Genomic DNA, 14364 nt, shown 5'->3' with positions numbered 1-14364 from the left:
AATATCCAAAGAGATGAACTACTTTATACAGAAACGGCTATGCATATTATAAGGCTCTGCTTTTGGCACAGAGTTGTTAGCTGTGATGATGTGTTCTGGAACAGGATAGCTGTGAACTTTTAGAGGTACAATACTTGGACTTGTATTGTAAGGGCTCTGACTTCTGAGTGAGATGCCTGTAGTGAAACATTCTGCAAAATGCCCTTTTCCTGACTGAGGGAAGACCTTTCTCTGTAGGGAACCATTTAACATAAGGCAAATGTTCTACATTTCCTGTAATGCTTTCCTATTCCACGCGGGGAGTCTTCGAAAGAGTTAATCTCTCTCATGTTCATATACAGGGAGGGGTTGCACCTGTACTGTACTAGATCAGTGCTGCATTCCAGTCTATCCAGATCCATCTATGTCCTGTCCCCAGGCAAGATCACTCTTTAGCTGACCGGCTGGTTGCTCTCCCCTCACCAGCCACTTATTCACTTGGCTAGGTCAGATATCACCTCTTTATCAGAGTAACTGCCATAGCCCAAGACCCCGTTGCCCTAGAGAGGAGGTAACACTGCTGAAAAAACTTTCCAGCCAAATGGAACATCTTCATACAGGGCAGTAGCCAAGTGCTTTCACTAGCACAAGGATGCCTGCTTGCTCAACAAAACTTCCCCCCCTCCCCCACAGGCTACCTACGTCTGTTCTGGGGTTTTCTCCAACCTTCCAGAGCAGATTTGGGAAGGACGTAGGGGTACAAAGTGAGGGGGGAGGACGTTTTGTTGTGTAAGTGGAACTCCTTGCACTAATGGGAAGCACTTAGTTGGATACCACCTAAATCACTTTGAAATTTACCTTATACAGTGGTACCTCAGGTTACATACGCTTCAGGTTACAGATTCTGCTAATCCAGAAATAGTGCTTCAGGTTAAGAACTTTGCTTTAGGATGAGAACAGAAATCGTGCTCCAGCGGTGCAGCGGCAGCAGGAGGCCTCATTAGCTAAAGTGGTGCTTCAGGTTAAGAACAGTTTCAGGTTAAGAACGGACCTCCGGAACCAATTAAGTACTTAACCCGAGGTACCACTGTATTGGGAGTGCAGTATAGAATCATAGAATTGTAGAGTTGGAAGAGACACCGAAGAACTCTGCCTCCAAGGTGAGCACATCCTTCAACCCTGCATGGAAATAACCAGGAGAGTGATGTGGAAGAAAAGTCCCACCTTGGAGGACCATCAGGAATTGCACTCTGGATTGCTGGATTCAGATCCTACTTGGATGGGGTCAACATTTCTGCTATGGAATTAATGTTTTAATCTAGTGGCCTCTTTGCATCATGAAGCTCCAGGTTGGGTGAATGAAAGCAATGAACACATTTCAGAAAGTTCCCATCTGAAATTAAAGGCTGCGTATGTGACAGGAAAATCAATTCCAGCCCACAACAATGAGACCCTTGTGAAAGTTATTTTGTCACCGTGTGGAGATACATGGCTGCAATAGTTTTATTTATCAAGGGTAGCTTAATCAATGAAGTAGATCATTGCCAATCTGTTTTATGTGAGGGTTTTTTTGTGGTTTTTGTGGCAATAAGCACCAAAAATAATGTTCATGAGAACTTATTTCTCCCATTTCAGTACAGGAGAAAGTCACACTTTACCTCCTATCCATGGTGGAAGAGGTATCGAATATTCTTATCCATTCATTCCACCATCACATCCACCAAATGTATAAACTAAACATATTTGCCTAAGGGCTGATGAACATATGGAGGCCACTAAGTTGCTTCAGGTGATAATATTGCCTCTGTGTAGGGTGCTGCTTTTTGTTGTATGGATTGTACAGTTTTCTCTCTTCACTACAGGTTTTTTTTATCATTAGTAATGTATAGAACAATATAATCTACTTTCTTAAGTATTGGACTAATAACTGTTGTTCAGCCTAAAAAACATCACTCAGTGCACCCAAAGGATTGAGGAAATATATTTGTCATTACTACTCTGAACTTTGGCATCCTTGCAAAATATTTTTGCAACAGTATAATTTATTTCAGAAAGTGTGTATGTTTTAACCCCGCCCCCCCAAAATTTCCATTATAAATACACCAGACAAATGATGCTCTAAGTGCCAGTTGGTCTTGCCTTGGACCAAATGGTTAGCTTCATGCTTACATGTTTTGTAGGAGTCAGTTTTTAAATAAAGTTTATTTTGTCAGGCTTAAAACATCACCAGAAAATAATGGTGCATTCCAGCATGGAAACACAAGTGACCTGAAGTTCACTGACAGGAAGTTGCTCTTGAGATTTCTAAGCTGGATGTTCAGAATGTGATGAATTGGTCAGAGCTCTGTACATGGAGGCAAAGTGAGGGATACAGTCTTCAGAGATTTCCAGCTGGAATATTCTCTCTTCCTTGGAATGCATTGTGTACAGTGGCAGTTCTGTACTGTAAAAGCAAAGAGGGCCCCACTCTTTCTTCCTCCCCCTTCCCTGCTTTCTACTCTCTCACACACAGATTCTAAACAGGGCACAACAGAGGAAGTAGCATATTGAGCACTGGATCTGGCTTGAAAATGGGAGCTCTGATTTGGTTCACAAGGAATGGATTGTTTCAGCTTGTGGTGTCACTGCTGCTGGAGAGGGTGGATTTTTTTGGTCTCTGTAATGTTTGATACTTGAGGGAAAACAGCTGGAACTGAGCATACTGCATCAGATGTGAGACAAAATGGGATGCTGGGGAATATGGACTATACTCAGTGCCTGTAAAGGTCAGAGTTTTCCTTTGGTCAGATCTGGAGGAATGCTGCATCCATATTAGCAGCCAGCCTTGAGAATCCTCAGAATGAGAAGCTCCGAGACAGCGAAGGAGAAGATCTTTCTGTGGCTAATAAAACAAGTCAGAGTGGATGAGATCTCCTATTTCCTTTCCCTTCCCTTCCTTTTACCCCCCTCCCATCATTTTTGCTGCTGCTGCTGTTTTTGATTTACTTGGAAGTCTGGAAAAAAGTAGTCAATGATAGAGTTTCAGTTCAGTTTGGAGAAGCTGTTTATAACCAGGTTTTTAAATGTCAAGAGCCGCCAGGCCAGACAAGACCAGTGCCTGACCCAAACCACAGGAGCCTAACTAGCATGGCTAAAAGAGTCCCAGGAAAGAGTTCTGCCTGAAATGCGCTCAGAGACAACGTGGAAGTACCTATTATTGCACAATGGGTGGAGAGAAGGATGAGGGCTGCAATGCATTTAGGTGCCTGAGACCTTGCCGTGCGCTAATTTAGAAGTTAAAATGGTATGTGCTGTTCTTTTTAAAGCAGTTTGTGCGTGTGAGAGAGAAATTGCGGCGGGGGAGAGTAAGTGTGACCTGAGCTTGAAAATAACAGTTTTAAGTTACAGGATTTTCCTTGTCACAGAGCACAGTAAGCCTGAGGCTGCATCGACTTGACTTCAGAAAGTGATTGAGCTGCGGGATAATTCTTTTATTAACATTTCCTTTTGTTTCCTTGCCAGTCAAGAGAGCAGTCGGATGATGAATCTGAAGAATCGGTGAAGTTTAAGAGGTTGCATAAGCTGGTCAACTCAACTCGCAGAGTGAGAAAGAAATTAATTAGAGTGGAAGAAATTAAAAAGCCCAGCAGTGAAGGTAAAAACCCAACAGTGCTGAAATTAAAAAGTGTCTGTTGCTAATCATGAAGTTGTTCTCTGTTGAAATATGCATGGACATTTTTCTTATGGGGGTAAGTGGGGGAAATTCTATGTAAGGAGTTAAAGAGATGACTGTGTCTGGTTACCATCATGTGACGTTCTTCCATGTGCTATGTTAAAGTTAATTGTCTGGATCGCCCTTTGTGTTAGACCGTTACACAAGGAAGTTATCATTTTACTCTTCTGTTACTTTCTTATTAGTGTCTGTTTTATAGAGTGTCTGATTTCCATTGTCCTTTAAACTGTTTTTTAATTTGCTGTGGTTTTGATTATGGTTCCTTACTGGTTTCAATGTGGATTTATTATTGTGATTTTATTGTGGAAATGGATACATAGAAATACTTTGAATGAATGGATGGATGAATGAATGAAAAGGGAACTTACCAGCTTTCCCCCTCCTCCCAGCTGCAGTCACCATCACCATCATCCCCCTGTCACATTGCACACCATTCTAGAAGGTCATCTGTGCAAGAGGCTACAACACAAAGGGTGAAGAAAGCCCCACAGCATAAGCAGAACTCCACCCCCTAAATCTTTGGATCAAAACCAATAATGTTTTGATATTTTACAAAGAGTGGAGGGGTCTGTTGGGTTTGTGAATGTCACGGCTGAAATTGTTAGCACAGTTGGTCTTGTGTCAGGGAGCACATTTTGTCAGCAGAATAACAAAATGCATTGTAGTTTTCTGATGCTGCATGTAGTTTTCTGATGCTGCATATCTGGAAGAAGGTATCAGAAATGCATTCTCAATCGGATCTTTCCAAGGTGTCTGTGGAAATCCTATATTTCAAAAGCTGCATAGATTTCTCCATGATCAAATGTTGCACTGAGTTTATGCTTGAGGAACTTGTGGAGAGCAGAATACTGGCAGAAGCAGAAGATGGCATCATCCTTTCTGGTAAATGCTCTCTTTTTAATGTGAAACACAGAAAGTCCCTGCCACTTTGAGTATTTTACTCACACTTATTTTCTGCAAGTTCTGGAGCTATGAATGGTGACTCTTCAGTGAGCTGTGCTGCTTTAGGGGGTGGGGAGGAATTAAGACAAAGTGCAAATGGGAGGTTACCCCATAGGTTAGAAGGCCAGTGGGTTTCTCATGGGATTCTGAAACATCTGCCTGAGTAGAGCCGCTCCCTTCAGTCTCTGCAAGTTATTCTTTCACCAAGGAATAGGAATGACGAGTCTGTCAGAAAATCTATGTGGTTCACTTGGGTAGAAGTGGGAAACTGCCACAATTTTTTCCATGGCAGAGAGTGACTTAACCCTTCAGAGCACGCATTCAGCTCTATTTGACATGCTGTTTGTTTGTTTGTTTGTTTGTTTGTTTGTTTACAGCTACAGTTACAGATAAAAACAAATCTGTTGAGGGTTAAAGAAGCTGTTCATAGAACATTTTAATAATAATGCATACTAGGAAGGCCTTGTTCTCATGTGGATGGAGTTTATTTCCCTTTTTGGCAAGTTGGGTGGTAAATGGTATCAAAGTGCACTTCTGTGGACCTTTGAGTGAACATTTATGTCCATGTAAAGAATCTTGCTGCACATAGATGCAATACCTCATGGCTCAGTTCAGAGTTCAAGGAATGGGATGGTGGTGGGCTTCATCCACTCCTCCCCTCCCTTCTGTCACGCATTATAGATTATTTATTTATTTGGCGTCTTTATAAAAGATCCCAGGGCAAGGGGGTGCACTACACAGATTACAAACTGCATGTTACTTAAATAGACTGAGAACCATATAAGCTATACATCATTTTGTTAATAATAGCAACAAAGGTATGTTAAGACTACAAAACTAATAAACAGCAGAGCAGGAGCAGGCTGTTTACTCTGTCAGCAAAAACTTTTTAATTTCCTATAAATGCCAGAGAAAACAAATCAGTTTTCACTTGGTAAAAAAAAAAAAAAAAGGTTCCAATGCCAAGCCTTTGAGTGGGAGTAGGATACCACCACAGAGATGGCTGTTTCCATGCATCACTGAATAATGTACTTCCCCCAAGGGTGGAATGCAGAGAAGAGCCTCCTCTGAGGATCTTAGGAAATGGACAGGCTGGTACAAGGAAAGGTGCCGTCAGGTAATTAACCTCCAGGTATAGCTCAATATCAGCACTTTTTGTTTACTCCAGAAGTGCATAAGTAGCTAATGTAAATCCTTCAGATTCAGTAGTCTTGAATCCATTTGCTTGAACCAGCTAACGATCTGGCAGCTGATTAGAAGCTTCTGCTTCTAGTTTATGGCAAACACTAATTTGCTGTTTTGTATGATTGCAGCCAACTATGGTTTGTGACGATCGGTTTGCCCACAAACTAGGATTATAAACCACAACAAATTAGTTTTGATAAGCTATAGTTGGCTACATTCAAACAAAACAGCAAACTGGGCTTCGCTTGCAAATCTCTTATTTAGACAGGTCTTTTATTTGATTTTGTTGCTACTGCTTTTTTATTTAGTTTTATTTAGTTGCTGTTTTTATCTGCTCTTTTTTGTATTTTGTATTTTATTTTAATAATGTTGTTTATATTGTTGTCATCTTGGGCACCATGCAGAAGGGATGGCATATTAATCTGAATTGAATGGATGGATACATAAATACATATGAACTTGGTGGACCTTGATTCTGATTAAACATGTGTAGAATGAGACCATAACAGTGATCTGGATACATAAAATATAGATGTAGAAATATATATGGATATAGAAATACATATTTCTATATATTTTACTTGAGTTGTAGATCTTCCAGTTTAATATATTTGTTGATGTTCCATGCAACTCTGTATTACAGCCTTTCTTAGTACAGCCTTGATGTTTTTGTACTTGATGACACAACAGTGCTTTCTCTCTCTCTCTCTCTCTCTCTCTCTCTCTCTCTCTCTCTCCCCCCCCCCCCCAACTTGTTCAACGAGTGAGTGGTGGAGTTTCTGTATCCTGTTTTATTGAAAGGAAAATCAAATTACCTTACTTTGCAACAGAACACTACTGAAGGTGTTCCTGAAAAACTCGATTTTAACCACGATATCTGGGGCATACAAAGTTAGATACATGTTTCATTCAGTTTTATTGCTATTTTTTGTTTTACTCTGTCAGAATGGATGAATGCTTTCTGATGTGGTGTGCATTTTTCTCTCTCTACCCATAACAGGAAAAAAGGAAATTTAAAAAAAAGTTATCTTTCCAAATCTAGGCTTGCGTAGGGTGGATTTAAACCTCAGCAGTTCTATTCATACACAACTTTCCTTATATTCAGCCTGGCAGCTAGTATATAGAAAGAACAAGAATTTTACTACCTATCATTTTCTTTAACTCTGACTTTTATAATCACAGACTTGCAAAAGACCCACTGGTTTCTGTAGTCATACCCTTTCCTACCTAGGACAGCATATCCTGTAAAACAGGGGTGGCTAAACATTATAAAGCAGCACTTCCATCCCTCCCCATTCCAGTGCTGCAGTGGGTGGGGGTGTGGCTAGAAGTGCTCCCTTTCACTTTACACAGATCGTTCTGGGGAAAGTAAAGGGCAGCATTTTCTCCCAACCTCACTCCTGCAAATGAGTGTTGGGTGTGGGTGGTAATGCTACCTTTTACAGTAGGCCCACAACTTAACATGGGGCACCATTCTAGGGATCATGCCTAAAGCCAAAATCACATATAGTCAAAACCCATTTGGTACAATGGCAGGTGGGATCACTAAAATAATTTTTTTCCTGGAACCCCACCCCCTTTTAATTTTCTTTTATTCGCCACATGCATAAAGCTGAATGCGCACAAGTTAAATGCATGCAAGTTGTGGGCCTATTGTACTCGTAAATAGCAGTCAGAGGATCTTATCTTTGATCTTAGCGCTGTGGTTCATAGCACTAAGACTGGAGATAAAGGATCCCCCTGTCTACTATATAAAGAGGATAAAAAAAGATCTCCAAATAGCAGGCAGAGCACTTTTTTCAATCAGACTGTGGGAGTTGGCATGTCAGTTCCCATCAACCCTGACTAGGCCAGGCTTGCTGGAGCTGTTGGGAGCCAAACAATCTCTGGAGGAGCACAAGCTGCCCACCCTTGTAATAGTTCATTAACCATAACTGAAGTTTTATTAAATGCATATTAAATGGAATTATGATGTTTTGTTTCCTTTTTGCTCCTCTGCTCTTTTCTACTCTTTCTGTCCTAATAATGTTAAAGAAATACTTTGTTACAAAGAGCCTTTTTCCCTTTTATAAAATTAAAGCTAGAAATTATTTGTTCTGTTAAAAATGAATTAAGAATATTGAGATGTGTACGCCAGTATCCCTGCCTTGTTTTCCAGACATTTGTATCACTGCTTGGTATCTCTCAGATGGTTCTGTTCTTCAGAAAAGGAGAATGGCCGCATACCTCTTCGGTTGGAGGGGGTGCACCTCTGTTGCTTTCTTTTCACACTCATAGTTAAGTATGTGAAAGCTAATGTGCTATTTCCCTCCTTGTAGGTGTGGATGAGCATTCCCTTGACAGCTCTCCAGTACCAGATGACAGATCAGCACTTTATTCTGGAGTTCACAAGAAGCAACTTTACTCAGATAGCTCTACTGAGAAACAGCCAGATGAGGACTCTGACTCACTCACCACATCTCCTTCATCGAGCAGCCTAGATACTTGGGGTACTAACAGGAAATTGCTCAAGACCTTCAGTAAATCTGAAAGCCGTGGCCTTATCAAACCCCCCAAGAAACTTGGAACATTTTTCTCCTACCCAGAAGAGGAGAAGACTCCAAAGGTTTGCCGCTCCTTGACTGATGGAGAGATGAAGAAGAACCTTGGTTCTCTGAGCCACGGGGTAAGTAAAGAAAGCGTTTGCTTTTATGACAACAGGCGCAAGCACCATGTCTTGGTATCCTTTGAGGAAATCCAGAGTGTCAGGAAGCAGATCCGACTGAAAAAGACAGATTCTAACTACTCGTGTTCTAGAGCTTTTCTTTGCCAGCGCCCTGCTAGGAAATACATATCACCCTCAATTTGTGACCTGCAGCTGCTTCGTCACAAAGCCAAGGGGGTAGGAGGAGGAGGAGGCTGTGGCTTCCCAAACAGAAGGCTTCGAGGGCGCAACTCTGTCAGCGAGTTCAATATCACCTATGTGGTAGAAAGAAGTCTCTACAGTCACCTGAACCTGTCACATCTGGTGCGGCCCGTTACTGACAGGACACTGAGCAAAGCTGAAGAGCAGGATTTGAGGCGATGCCTGCTGGAAGAAGAGGATGAGGCAAAGAGGAAGTGGGCTGCCACAATGGACCGCTGTACTAAAAGGGTTCTTTTGAGAATCCACCAAAAGTCTGTGAGTCCAAGAGTTATCACTGACGGAGGCCTTTTGGCTCCCATGAGGTTGCAGTCAGCATGGCGTGTTTTCCTCCACCATAACATCTGAAATGCATAGTTCATTGGCCTTCTCTTCTCTTCTCCTCTGCTCCTCAATTATTTGCCAACAGGATGTTCTAATAAGTGTTTGGACAGAGTGTCCTGGTCCCCAGTGTCCAAACTGGCAAAATATTAAGGGGAAACACATTGCCCTTATGATTCAGGATGACTAAAGGCAAGAAAAGCACTTTTTTGGTGCAGAAACACAGGTTTGCATTGAAAAGTAATAATAATGAAGCTATAGCATTCTTTAGCAGAAATGATAAAACCGCAACTTCTCTCAACTATATTCCTCCTTATCCGTATAACTTTTTACAAACACGCTACCCCCACTTTTGAGTACTCAGGTTTTTTGGTGTCCTTGGATAATGGAGGTTAGTTAGTTGTTTTCAGGGTATTTATACCCCAACCTTCCACAATAAAAGCATCAGAGCAGTTTGCAAAATTTAAAGAATAATAAAAGGACAGTAAAAGTATCAGGTGATCCTGCAGAACATTGAAAGCAGTGGTGGGCTGCAGGTGTTATTTGGCCTTTGGGTCCATCTTCCCCAAGCCACACCCATCTGCCTTACATCTGACGTCATATATGAGATCAGATATGAGGCAGGGAAAGATGTGACTTCATGCCAAAAGCATGGTTTGCAGGTCCTGCTGGTGGGTAGTGCTTGAGAGGTGATTGACAAGGAGGCAGCCCCGCCCCATGTCAAAATGGGCCACTGAGGTTGGGGGACTTTAGGATCTGTCCCACCAGCCAGATTCCCCACACCTGATTTAAAAGAAGGAATATACAATGGATCTTTAGAATATGTGACCATATTGTTCCTTTTAAGCTGTCAAAGCACAGCAATGTTCCTACCAGAGGCTAGGGAGAGAAATATGTCTAAAAGTATTACCCATTGTGTGGCCCAATTTGTTACCCACTGTGTGGCCCAATGTGCCTCTTCAAAAAAGAAAAAATAGCCTTACCCTGTGGGAGGCAGAAGTGGTATAGTGGCAGTAAAGGTGAGGAGGGAAAGTTCACGCAGTGTGTATTCAGCAAGCCCATCCTTTCCCAAGACAGTCAAACTTTTTTTATGCCTGTTGTCAGAGAGGTCCATTGTGCGATGACTGTACAATCACCAAGAACATGTGGGAGTGGCAGAGATAGGAAAGGAAGCATCTGCATGTATCCCTTCTCATGAAGGTGATTATCATTAGAACTGGTTCTACATGTCTGATGAAAACAGGATTGCATTAATCCTCCCTAACCAGGAGGGGAATGGAAGTTCTACATAGGTATGGTTAGGGCAAATGTGCCACGTTGTCAACCTTCAAAAATATCCTATGCCAGTATGTTATTTCTTTTATTCCTACTGATCACTTACACTGTGCAAGTGCTGTACAGTTCCTTAACTCACTTACAGTGTAGCCCTAAACAGTTTCCTTACAACATAGTCGCACTGTGTTCAATGGGGCTTACTGCTTTAAGATTACAGCCAAATTCCTACAACTGCCTGTAAGTGGGGCAGTTTTATTTCAGTTTCCTAGCTAGGAAACTGATGTTGAGAGCTAATATATTTCCAAATAACAATGAACAAGCCCATGGCCGAATGGCATTTTGAACCAGGATCTCCCAAGGCAAGGCAATCACATCAGCTGGTTTTCAGAAGCTCTCCTGTTTCTTGGACGCTGAGGAAAGAACAGATCATCTGTCCTAGTTTTCTACAGCTGTAAGATTGTTTTCTTTGTAGGAGGGAAGGGAGGCACATTTGTTAATAGATTCATTAGACCTAGAGGAGATTTCAGTGGAAACTATTACACAGCACAACACAATGAGAGGTTTAATTGACTTTTGTTAGTTAATTTTTAAGGGTGTGACTTTGGAGGACAAAAGAAGAACATAATCTTTCCTGCTGTTTTTTAGCCAGCTTTGTGCCTGCATTTGGCTAGTGGCCATTTTGAGGATATGTTAATTTCTGGCTAGGACAGATCTTTTCTCCCAGTTGTGTCATACATAAGTAGTTGATTCTGGCCTTCTTTGTAATGTACTTCACTAAAGTTAGTACTCTCAAGTGATCTTAGTTATGGGGAGCCAGAAGAAGGGGGGAAAGCATTTCAGAAGGTGGCACACAAGATATTTTAGCTTGATATATAAATAGGCAGCATAGCTTTCATATTCCTTATAAAGAACCTGAAATGTCCCATAAATTATTCTGTTGTCAATGCAATGGCCATTTCATATAGCTTGTGGTTTTTGTAGCAAGGAGCCCAATATCCTTATGTGACTGTGATATGTTTACCCTGTTCTATAGGAGAGAAAGATATTTATTTCCTTTTATTTTATTCAGATAGACCCTTTAATTAACTACATCCTGTGGCTTTCTTCTTTTCAAAAGAAAGGCAAAAATTAAACTGCGTGTGAACTTTAAGCACCTCTTCTTCTAAGATCATAATTCATGCTTACTGCAGCCTCAGGGAATTATGGAAGCCTCTTGTTCAGTATGATGAGTTATTTGTCTTGTATTCACATTTATTTTTGGCATCTAAATTTCATTTGGTGGCCCAGGCATGCATAGAACCTTTTGAACATGCACCAATCTGTTTTTGATCGCATGACCATTCCATTGACTAGCCTACAACCGTTTATCCACAGACTTTGTTTGGCATGTATCTCATAAAATTATTGGAAGTTATTAAATACATATATTTCAAGGCAAATTGTGTTATGACTATATAGCAGCACTGCTAGAATCCTGAAGAGAAAACTGGCACTACTTTCAGTTACATGTTACATTCCAGCATTGTCAAAAATAATCCTTTGGCTAGAATTTTCTCTGTATAATGCCAGATATCACATGTGCTAGAACTGTGGCTTGTGGGGTGATATGTGCACACCCCTTGCACATGCATACCAGTTTTGCCTGAAAACTGATCTCTGCATTTGATATTTAAGGATTTCAGAATTTTTTCTGACCAGCTGTTTTTGTTTCTTGCTTTTTGAGAAAGTAAGTTTAGTTCTTGACTTTTGTTATTAAGCTGATGCTGGCTTTTGAATTTCCTTAACGGAAGTGCTTCAACGAGCTCACCAACAAAGCCTTGATTGAGAAAGAATAGAATATATGTCTCTTAGTACAGATTTGCAAATACAGCTTACTAGTCAACTTGCAAGTTGGTAACCACCTCAATAATTAATTTTAAAGGGAGAGATATTTCCTATAAAGCATTAGTTGTGTGACACATTAGTGCCATAAAGGATGATGGTTTATCTAGAAAGTTTTATAGTTTCCGTAAGATCAGAGAGACATTGGATCAAGGCATAGGAATGAAAGACTGTTTTACTTCTAGAGAAGGTAAAAATTCTGCTTGTAGAACTGAAAGGGAGCTGTGCATCCCTAGGGAGTTTAAAGGAACCAGCACTTTTCAAGTACTGCATGAGATACAGATGAGGACCGTTAGGAAGAGCCACTTTGTTCCTACCTTGCTTTGAAAATGCAACTTTGCTTAGTGTGCTTTTTAGCATTTGGAAGAAAGGTGGTGTCATAATGCTGACGTGTTTAGGCCATTAGAACCTTTATAACCGGCATCAGGGTTTTTGGCTTGGGCTGATGTTCTGAGAGTGACTCATTCCACTCGTCTCATTCCACTAAGTTGTGCCACTGTAAATATAACCTACTTTCTTTCGTAGCAGTAACAAAGCTCCTTTGTACCATGAAGGACTTGGTAACAAATGCAGAGCCAATGCTTTCCAAGAATGAAACTCCTATTAATATATATCCCTTGGAAGCTTAGACATTTGGTCATTTTAAGTAAGGTACTGTGGATCTATTTGAGAGTCCTCTTGGCCCAATTACATTTGAGTAGATTTTCAGGATTTTTAGTTGCTTGTCCGCTTCCAAAATTTATTAAATACTGAATAGGTTTGGGTCAAAAGGTTTTTTGTTATTACTTTGCACCCCACCCCTCTTTGACAAAGAAGTTGTGAGATTTAAGTTGGTTATGTAACACGATTTCTTACTTCAAAGAAGATTTAAATACTGTTTTGTGAGGCAACCTGAGCTAGGGAGTGTGAATAAACAACAATATGCTGAAAACCCAGAGGCTTTACAATGGAAAGCAAAAGGCCAGAGAGTTATCATGATGCATGAATGTAATGACAGAGTCTTTTTAATTTCTCATCATGTTTTGCTTGTTACCATTATTTGTACAATTGGATGGTTTCTCATGTGTCTTCTATACCCCACAAAATGTTTATTTCTTCATACTGAATTTAATTGTAATGCATTAAGCCACAAATTTGTCTTGTGTCACAGAGAACCTGCAGCTTTGGTGGCTTTGACTTGACAAATCGCTCACTGCACATTGGAAACAATTTGGATCAGATGGTGAGTATGAGCTAGAGGTCCGCATCTGCCTGACACGTCTTACTCTTTTTAATAATGAAGCACAATGGTGGGATTTATAATGGAGTTTAAAATGTGTGGCAACTGCCACAATCGTAGCTCTAAAAACTATCAATGCCACCAACAAATCTAGTTCCTCAGACTTGTTTTGATGCATACTGCCGTACAAGCCAAGTACAGTGGTGCCTCGCAAGACGAAAAGAATCCGTTCCGTGAGTCTCTTCGTCTAGCGGTTTTTTCATCTTGCGAAGCAAGCCCATTAGCGGATTAGCGCTATTAGCGGTTTAGCGGCTATTAAAGGCTTAAGGGATTAGCGGATTAGCTGCTAAAAGGCTATTAGCAGCTTAGTGCCTTAGAAAAAGGGGGTGGGGAGCGGGGGAAAAAACCCAGGAATCGCAAGACATTTTCGTCTTGCAAAGCAAGCCCATAGCAAATTCGTCCTGCGAAGCACCTCCAAAACGGAAAACCCTTTCGTCTAGTGGGTTTTCCGTCTTGCGAGGCATTCGTCTTGCGGGGCACCACTGTATTGAGAGCTGCTTTATACCATACAGAAAATGTTAAGCATTTGCTACATTATGATATCAGTTAAGAATGTTAGGTTCAGTAGTCAACTTCAATGGAAAAAAATGAATCGGCAAAAGTGTGTATAATAGAAGTACACTCTGATTGCAAATGCTTACGGATTTGATTCAATATTGAGATGCAATATTGCCTGTCAAGGTAATTTACAAGCCAGAGCAATATTTTGGAATAGTTTTGAGTTACCCTTTTTATCTTTGGTATGTTCAAAAGGAGAGTGGGTAACAAGATGCAATAGGACTGTAGGAACATACTGTTATATAGTAGTAGCAGAACAATGTATGGGGACTACCTTGTTCCCATGTCTTCATGTACTGTATCAGCTGCTACCATTGGTACATCTTCATC

The 14364-nt window shown here is 40.9% G+C and overlaps 1 protein-coding gene across 8 annotated transcripts in view; it reads left to right on the top strand.

Annotated features, from left to right (window-relative positions):
• LOC310674912 (SAM and SH3 domain-containing protein 1-like) overlaps positions 1–14364 on the top strand; it is a 505076-nt gene that overhangs the window by 461057 nt on the left and 29655 nt on the right. For 4 of the 8 annotated variants that reach the window (XM_083434749.1, XM_083434751.1, XM_083434750.1 and 1 more), the window contains exons 9-11: positions 3481–3613; positions 8137–8978; positions 13348–13419. In XM_083434749.1, the coding sequence (XP_083290875.1) occupies positions 3481–3613; positions 8137–8978; positions 13348–13419 (1047 nt within the window). The remainder of the gene's footprint in view (positions 1–3480; positions 3614–8136; positions 8979–13347; positions 13420–14364) is intronic. The other 4 variants (XM_083434753.1, XM_083434755.1, XM_083434756.1 and 1 more) reach the window with 1 other exon arrangement.

Source organism: Podarcis tiliguerta, assembly GCF_965153285.1.
Source record: "Podarcis tiliguerta genome assembly, chromosome: 3".
Lineage (NCBI taxonomy): Eukaryota > Metazoa > Chordata > Lepidosauria > Squamata > Lacertidae > Podarcis > Podarcis tiliguerta.
The sequence above is the reverse complement of the archived record's forward strand: the minus strand, read 5'-3'. Positions and strand labels throughout refer to the sequence as shown.